This window comes from Fusarium pseudograminearum, chromosome 2 (genome assembly GCF_000303195.2).
Source record: "Fusarium pseudograminearum CS3096 chromosome 2, whole genome shotgun sequence".
Taxonomy (NCBI): Eukaryota; Fungi; Ascomycota; class Sordariomycetes; order Hypocreales; family Nectriaceae; genus Fusarium; species Fusarium pseudograminearum.
Genome location: NC_031952.1, coordinates 4616437 through 4624897, shown reverse-complemented (window position 1 = coordinate 4624897; position 8461 = coordinate 4616437). Strand labels below are relative to the sequence as shown.

The 8461-nt window shown below is 50.2% G+C and overlaps 3 protein-coding genes across 3 annotated transcripts; 2 read left to right on the top strand and 1 right to left on the bottom strand.

Annotated features, from left to right (window-relative positions):
• Positions 1-267: 267 nt before the first annotated feature.
• FPSE_07629 (uncharacterized protein) lies at positions 268-1382 on the bottom strand (the record flags this gene model as incomplete). Its single annotated transcript, XM_009260747.1, has 3 exons — positions 268-438; positions 491-1031; positions 1084-1382. 3 exons carry the CDS (start codon positions 1380-1382, stop codon positions 268-270), a joined length of 1011 nt encoding a protein of 336 aa, XP_009259022.1.
• Positions 1383-2922: 1540 nt separating this feature from the next.
• FPSE_07628 (uncharacterized protein) lies at positions 2923-4612 on the top strand (the record flags this gene model as incomplete). Its single annotated transcript, XM_009260746.1, has 3 exons — positions 2923-3071; positions 3129-4287; positions 4370-4612. The coding sequence occupies 3 exons, from the start codon at positions 2923-2925 to the stop codon at positions 4610-4612; spliced, it is 1551 nt and encodes a 516-aa protein (XP_009259021.1).
• Positions 4613-5762: 1150 nt separating this feature from the next.
• Positions 5763-8158, top strand: FPSE_07627 (uncharacterized protein; the record flags this gene model as incomplete). Its single annotated transcript, XM_009260745.1, has 3 exons — positions 5763-5914; positions 5986-7839; positions 7888-8158. The coding sequence occupies 3 exons, from the start codon at positions 5763-5765 to the stop codon at positions 8156-8158; spliced, it is 2277 nt and encodes a 758-aa protein (XP_009259020.1).
• Between the last annotated feature and the right edge of the window lie 303 nt (positions 8159-8461).

The window sequence follows — 8461 nt, the reverse complement described above, 5'->3', positions numbered from 1 at the left end:
CATTGGGTAACAGCATGAGCTTCTTCTCTACACTAGACTAGGCTATGTCTTGTCATTACGTCATTCCACGCCAGCACCAACGACGAACAAAAAATCCAGAACGACGCGATGTGCTTGTCACGCAAAACGATTGATGCGGACTGGCTGAGTTCAAGTTGAGATACATCTCAACACATCAATGCGACACGATCTTCGAATAAAACAACTCCCCGGAACACCTCATCTTCGCCATGAAAGAACCAGGCCACCTTGATTACAAGAGTGAGCCTATACTGGGGAGTTTGCGTTGTATGTGTTGGACCAGGTCGACCGACGAGGGCTCACGAGACGACCAAAGCCCATACCCGGTGTGTTGATAGGACTAGGTCCAGTGTAGATGAATACATCATACAGAAAGCCACCGAAAGCACAGCCAAAGAATGGAGCGACCATAGGAATCTGGAGAACTGTCAGTCGAAATATTCACCTTGCATCATGGACTTGGACTCACCCAGAAATAGTACCCGCCAGCAGACCACACTTCACTACCGTATCCGAGCATGTACGAAACCAAACGAGGACCAAAATCACGAGCCAAGTTGATGGCATATCCAGTCTCCCAACCGAAGCAAGCACCAATACCGAAGATCAGGAAGAACAGACCAAGCGGCATCAATGGACCAGCACCAATGTTGGCGCTGTCCGCCATGGCAAAGATGACGAACTGCAGAATCGTGCTGGCGATGAACTCGGAGAAGAACATGCCAGTGCGTGTCATAAACTCAGCAGGATACGTACAGAACACTCCAGCGGTCGCGTTCTCGCCAATCACGGTACGAATACCAGGACCACCTTCATAGGCGTCAATGGCAGACTTGTAGTTGCCGTACACAACAGCTGCAGCCGCCATGGCACCCAGGACTTGAGCGATGGCATACACGGGGAACTTTCGCCAGGGATGTCCTCTGAACAGGCAATTGGCCAGAGTCACGGCTGGGTTCAAGTGGCCGCCTGATTTACCTCCGACATACACTCCAAGCATGACACCGAGACTAGGTTCAAGTCAGCGACGAGCTCGATTGAAAAAGACAAGAAGCAACTCACCCCCATCCCCACGAGATACTCTGATAATCACCCTTGGTTCCACGACTGAGCACAACTTGGGCAACGACACCGTCACCGAAGAGGAGAAGAACAAAGGTGCCAAAGAACTCCGAAAAGGCATCTTGACAGTTCTCCCTAATTCTGCTCCAAGCATACTGCTCAGGTGGGGGTGGGATTGTGGGCGCCTCACTGGGCGCCTCACTGTACTTTTCATTCTGGCTCATCTCGATCTTTGTTGGGATGGAAGACTTGTGGACAGAGGACTCAGAGATGGAGTCGTTGATGGTAGAGATGGGCATCCTTGGAACAACAAAAGAGGTGATGTTGCAGAGAGAAGAAGAAGGGGTTGGGGTGAGAAATGTTGGCAACAGGATGCAAGAGCGACAGGTTACAGTCAAGATTGGCGGTCGTCATCCACTTTGCTCGGCATTGCTGGGGATCACGTTACAATTTATGGTCAGCAAAGGGCAGGATGCATCCCAAGGTGGTGCTTTTGCCCCTCGTTCCCGTTACGGCCAAAGGCTCTCTCTGCGACTCTCGGTATTGGAAAACACCAACATATGTCGATTTACCGAATCTGCGAACGCCTGTCTTTGTCCCAAGTCCGGGCTTACGAGCACTGGGTCCGGGGGTAGGTTATGTCGGGCACCCTGGGAGATTGGAAGAGGGGGAGGAGCAAAAGGTCAGCGAGTAGTTCCGATGGAATCGGACCATGGCATGGCGACGGGCCAAGATGGCGCCCGGGACGAAACTCTGGTTGGACCTGATCATGTGCGGAAGAGACTTTTACCAAACATATGTCGCTCGGCGGCACACCACCGAAAACAAACGACAACGGCTGCTATAGGATATCAGAATCCGAGATGCTTTGCTCTGATCAGGATGCTTACACCGAAGTGATGAGAGTGAATAAGAGGGGCAGAACGGTCGAGACTGGTGCGGTTCGATTCTCCACACATCTTTTTCTCATCTCGAGCAACCCCAGACTTTCAAACAAAAGTTAGGAAAGGATTTGCAATCTTCCCGGTCGACCGAGGTCAATGGTCTGGTTGGTTGGCTTGGCTCAGAAATAAGGTATGGTCAAGGTTATATGGCCCCGCATGGATGTGATGAGGTGACAAGCGGATCCGAATCAAGCTTCTGGAACATGGAGATTGTGCTCCCCTAGTGCACTGCGGGGAAATGTAACATTTCACCAACCCCCCCCTGTTCTCTTGTTCTCTTGCTCAGGTACAGGTACAATGGATAAGTATATCACTCACTTATCTAGTCGTTCGCGTGTGGGATTCCCGATGGGCTGTGCGAGTCTTGTGACTTGGCCTGTAATTCGGTGTCCCCAAGCCGAGGCTTAGCTTACAGGCTCGAAGAGGAAAGTCATGTTGGTTTTGTGCAACTAAACAAGGGTCTGTTGCGACAAGGGGGTGTAAGAGAAGGAAGGATTCATTCGCACTCATTTCGTGCATCGTTTCCGTCTGACAGAACTTGGGAACCCCGCAGCTGGGCAATCTCTTGGGGGAAGAGGGGAGACCGCGGGTATGGGAAACGGTTTCCCGAGATGCCTCTGGATTGGGAGGTTTGCACGAGATAGTCTTGGAATTCGGTGTTTGCTGGTAATTGGATACCGAAGCACGCACATACTTAAGGGCTACCAAGGGAATGCGCCTGTTAGAGATGCATTCCCCCATTGAAACTTTATAAGGTGATCTTTTACACGCCCAGATCAGATCCGTCAGACTCAATTTGTCACTGTTGCATTTTTCTGCATTTGCCCCATCTGAACCATCCTTTCTCCACAACCTTCTTTCTGTGATCAGCTACAGGACTGCATTGAACTGCATAATGCCTCTCCTCAACGGAAAAGCAAACACGGCCTTTATTGGTGCCATTGATCAGGGCACCACAAGCTCGCGCTTCCTGATCTTTGACCCCAGTGGCGATGTTGTTGCCACGCATCAGATTGAGTTTAAGCAGTACTATCCTCATCCTGGGTAAGTCAGATCATCAATGTTGTGGTCTTTTTGAGCAGTGATTAATTTTTCCTTTAGATGGCATGAGCATGATCCTGAGGAGCTTATAAGCTCTGTTGAGCAGTGCATTGACGGTGCTGTTGAAACCTTTGAGAGCCAAGGTCACTCAAGAGAGCAGATCAAGGCCGTTGGTATCACAAACCAGCGAGAGACAACTGTGGTCTGGGACAAGACTACTGGCAAGGCTCTGCACAACGCCATTGTCTGGACAGACACAAGAGCGAAAGATCTCGTGCGTCGCCTCAAGCGCCGTCTTGGCTCTAGCGAGCTGATCGGACGATGTGGAATTCCTCTCTCCACATATCCATCCGTCAGCAAACTGCTCTGGCTTCTTGACAACATTCCCGAAGTCAAAGATGCGTATGAGCGCGGTGTTTTGGCGTTTGGAACGGTCGACACATGGTTGACCTACAAGCTCAACGGTGCGACTGATCGCGATGTCTACGTTTCTGACCCGTCAAATGCGTCACGAACCATGTTTATGAATCTTGAGACTCTCAAGTATGACGAGGACATTCTTGACTGGTTCCGCATCGATGATTCCAAGATTACGCTGCCAAGAATTGTGCGCTCTTCAGACAACAAGGCCTACGGATCACTGGCTGGTACGTCTCTCAAGGGAGTCAAGATCACCGGATGTCTGGGCGACCAGTCTGCAGCTCTTGTCGGACAGAAGGCCTTTACCCCCGGTCTCGCCAAGAACACGTACGGCACAGGCTGCTTCTTGCTCTACAATGTGGGCAAAAAGCCAGTTATTTCGTCGCACGGCCTGTTGACAACGGTCGCCTTTGACTTTGGCGAGGGCAACACCATGTACGCTCTAGAAGGCAGCATCGCGGTGGCGGGCTCCAGTGTCAAGTTCCTCGTGGACAACTTTGGCTTCATCGAGTCGTCGGCCAAGCTCAGCGCTCTGGCCGAGACGGTGGAGGACAATGGTGGGTGCACCTTTGTTACGGCCTTTAGCGGCCTGTTTGCGCCGTACTGGATTGACGATGCGCGAGGCACCATCTTTGGTATCACGTCGTACACACAGCGTGGGCACATTGCGAGGGCGACGCTCGAGGCGACGTGTTTCCAAACAAAGGCCATTCTCGACTCGATGGAGAAGGACAGCGGACATGCCTTGACCGAGCTTGCTGTGGACGGTGGCATGTGTAACTCGGATCTGATCATGCAGGTACGTAAGACGTTGCAAATGTTTCGTCTCCACACATTCAGTTTTGAGAAGGATCATTTTTGCTAACCCTTGACTTTTACAGACCCAGTCAGATCTTATTGGAATCCCAGTCAACAGACCCGGCATGCGTGAGACGACAGCATTGGGAGCGGCCATTGCAGCGGGTTTCGCCGTTGGTATCTGGAAGAGCTTTGATGACTTGAAGGAGGTCAACACCCAAGGCCGAACCATCTTCAAGCCGCAGATTGCCGAGGAGGAGGCGACAAAGCGGTTTGGACGTTGGACCAAGGCCGTCGAGATGTCCAAGGGCTGGGCCAATGAGTGAATGAGAGAGTTGATTGGTTTGTTTGCTTGGGTTGTGTGTGTGTATGTACCAGTACTTATTTCAATACCTAGTTTTAGTTTAGCTTAATGTTTGCATGGATCTTTTATTCTGCTGCCTGATGAAACATCAGGGATCTGTAGGGACACTAAAGAAGAAATAAGCCGATGAATAGAAAACTTGACTGCTTCTAGCCACGCATTAGCTCTCTGATGATGGTGCCATCCGCGGCTCCGCAATGTTATTTCCGAGAGGGGGGTTCAAGCTACTGTAGGTATTTGTCTTGTTCAGGCTAGATGCTGTAGAGTTTGTGCAGGATACGGAATGAGGGGATTAGTTTGTTACCCTACCCATGTCGAGTTGCTCAGTGTCGGTTGGTCCCGTCAGCTAAATCAGGCCCCCCGCAGGTCATCTTGGCTTCTGTCATGGGTTGGTGGTCATGGATCAAGGATTGAAACGTTTCCTCTTTTTCTGCAAACTCCTGCAACATGCAAGCAAGGAGAGTATCCGTACATGTACATGATCAAGGCCGGGTGCTCCGGAGAAGAGAGGAGAATGCTTGTATGCCGAGCAGTCACATGTAGGTGTAACGGTAATGTAATGCATGGTTGGCCATAGATAGAAGGTCTGTTGGTTGGAGGGCATGGCATTTGGCATTGGCATCTGGACTTGGCTTTATTGTCCATGACAGGGATTGGTTTGGTAGGATCTCGGATGTTTGTTCTAATAGAGTCAAATGGCAGTGTTGCAGTTGTAGTCTCTGTGATGAATTGGTGTCAGTCTGTTAGTAGCTGACTGGGATTATTTTTGCTGATCTTTTGCCCCTCAATTACTTTCTCAGCAAATCATTTCCCCTTCCCCTTCTCCACTCCCTCTCTCTTTTCTCCTCCACATCAAAAAAACGGTTCGGCTTTACTTTTATCACCCGCATCTTATCTTACACAACCACACGCAATCGTCTCCCCTTCAAGGAAATCGACTCCGGGCTCACATGAAGGAAGAAAGGACATGAGGGATCTGCAAGGGTCCAGTTCTCCTCAATCCCAGCGCCCCCAGTAGCTTATCTCCCCCAGATCCAGACCCAGACCCTCTTCTTTCCCATTGTCTGGTTTGACTGTGGAGAGTCTGAAGTGTGAGAAGGACAAGATCGACCATGACCATGACGTCCATCAGCGGACCCTCCATGGCTGAGGAAGAGGCCAACTCGACTTTGAGCAACGACGATGGTTCCAGTGGTGATGACTCTAGGCTGGCTGGTGCTGGGCCTTCCAAGAAGCGCAGGAGGGAGAAACACCAAAAGATATCGTATGTTTCTTTTTCTTTTTCTCTACTCTATATATCATGAATGATCAATTTTCTAAATTGTTTCCCGTTAGGTGTGAGATGTGCAAGACTCGCAAAGTGAAATGCGACCGCGCTGAACCTGCATGTTCGTGGTGCGCTCGCCACAACAAAGCCTGTGTATATCTCGAGCGTCAAAGACCTGGAGCTGGACGGAATGGGTTTAGCATTGAGCTCGAAGCAAAAGTCAACAGGATCGATGCATTGCTTCAAGCTCTGGGGCGGAGAGTGGAAGAGCATATCGTCCAAGAGCACTCTTCGGTTGTATCTCCAGGCGTGTCTTCTACCAATGTCAATGGATACAATGCTTCACAGCTGGACAGTCGACTTACCCCAGCGACTCTTCCAAGGCATTCATCTTTCTCTCAAGCCAAGTCACCAGCTATAACGAGCCCTTGGCAGGCCAACAACAGCAACAACCAGAACACATCTCATCCATCTGTTCAGACTCAGCAAGGGGCCAGCGCACCAACACCAACTCATACAAACATATCAATACCAACTTCTATCGGACGAAATCCGTCAGTCCAATCATATACTATCGATCTACCGCCGCACGACATCATCTACAGTCTGGTAGACCTCTACTTCAAACACTGCGGGACATGGTGTCCCATCCTTGAACGCAAAACCATATTTGCCACCTTCTTCGGCTCAACGTCGATGGAAGAGCCAGACCGGATCCTACTATACGCCATAGTCGCTACTACGTTACGCTTTCTCAAAGATCCCAGGCTGTCACCAGAGATGAGCGCATACTACCACTCAGTCGCCAAACATACAGTCCAGCTATATGCCATGGAGCACACCACAGTTCCTGCACTGAGAGCCCTCGTTATAATAACTTTGGACGAACTGGGATCATCCAACGGACCAAGAGGTTGGAATCTTCTATCATTATTGGCTCAAAACGCCAGACAACTTGGCCTGTGCGAGGAGAGCAGCGTCTTCTTATCCGCAGAAGCATCCGAGGTCACGCACACAGCATCTTCTCATAGAGTTGCAGCTGGTAAACCCGAGTCTTGGATCGAAGATGAGGGTCGAAGACGTCTGTACTGGATGATCTATCTTCTCGACAGATATGCGACTATCGCCACGCCCACATTCGACTTTATCCTCAACGACACCAAAATCTACCGCTTCTTACCATGCTCCTACGACCTGTTCTCAAAGAACGTGCCTGTAGAGACACGATCACTGAGCTCATGCAACAACAAACAATCACCAATAATGACATATCTTGTTAATAAACCCGAGAACCTCGGCAGCTTCGCTTATCACTGCGAAATCCTCGTCATTCTCAGCAGAATCCACGAATTTCTCAAGACGCCCGTTGATGTCACGTCACCGAGCGACATGGCAGAATGGCGCAACACATATCGAAACCTCGACCGCACTTTGGATGGATGGCTTCAAAGCTTGCCGAGTGAATACAGCAAGATCTCTGCGCTTTGTCACTCTGATCCCGCGAGTCGCGTGGCCAACTGGTTCATGCTTCATAGCGCGTACGTTACAGCCGCCGTGCGCCTTCACTCTTCAGCAGCGTATCCTACCGTTCGCTCTCACATTTTTGTTCCCTCACACTACGCCATGCAGAGATGTTTATCTGCAGTTCAGAGTTTGGGAGATATCACGCGCGATGTTCTTGAAGCAGACGGCTTGAACCTTCTTGGGCCCTCGTTTGCGTTCTCGCTATGGGTCGCCGCGAGGCTTCTGCTTGTTCATGCTGCTACGGTTGGATGCGCGGTGGATTCGCAGATCGACTTCTTCATCGAGACGCTGCGAGATGTCGGACAACATTGGGAGGTAGCGAACAATTACTCCAAGATTCTACAGCGCGTTGTGCAGAGAGCTCGACAGGGCGATATGGGCTTTTCATCTATGAGAAGGTAAGACACTTGGTTCGATGATGATGCCTCTCAACTAACAACTTTCAGGAGCGCCTACGACTTAGTCACTTTGACATCCACCGCACGACACTCGGGCTTGGAAGCAACATCAACACAGGCTACATCCCTAAGCGAATTTGATAATATCGACGTCTTCGAATTCTTCAATTGTCCACGTACTTCAGCGTGTTCGAATGCACAGTCTCAGCTGCAGTTACAACCCATCCGTACTCCAGCTCTAGGGCCGGAATCAAGCAGAGGCAACGGGGTGCCTGATCCCGAAGCTGACTGGCTGGCATTTGGATCGCCCTACACTTGATTTGGAGGAGTGGCTTTGGTTGGTTCAGTTCAGTTAAGATATTCAAGCCTCACGGCATGTGTTTTTGTACTTCCTAGAGCGGCGATTGGATAGCATCATGTATAGTGGTCAAGCAGATATTTGTATCATATTTCTATTTAAAAGGTACACGCGAGTACAAACTCGTCTTTTCATTCCACAAGATCCGGAATTGAGAATCCCATCTAGATTACGATCTGCAGGATACAAGCCAGTTTGCATGCCTTGTCTTTGCTAAAACCACGCCAGCGAGATCTAACATTAAGTTCAGCCCCCGTCGATCAC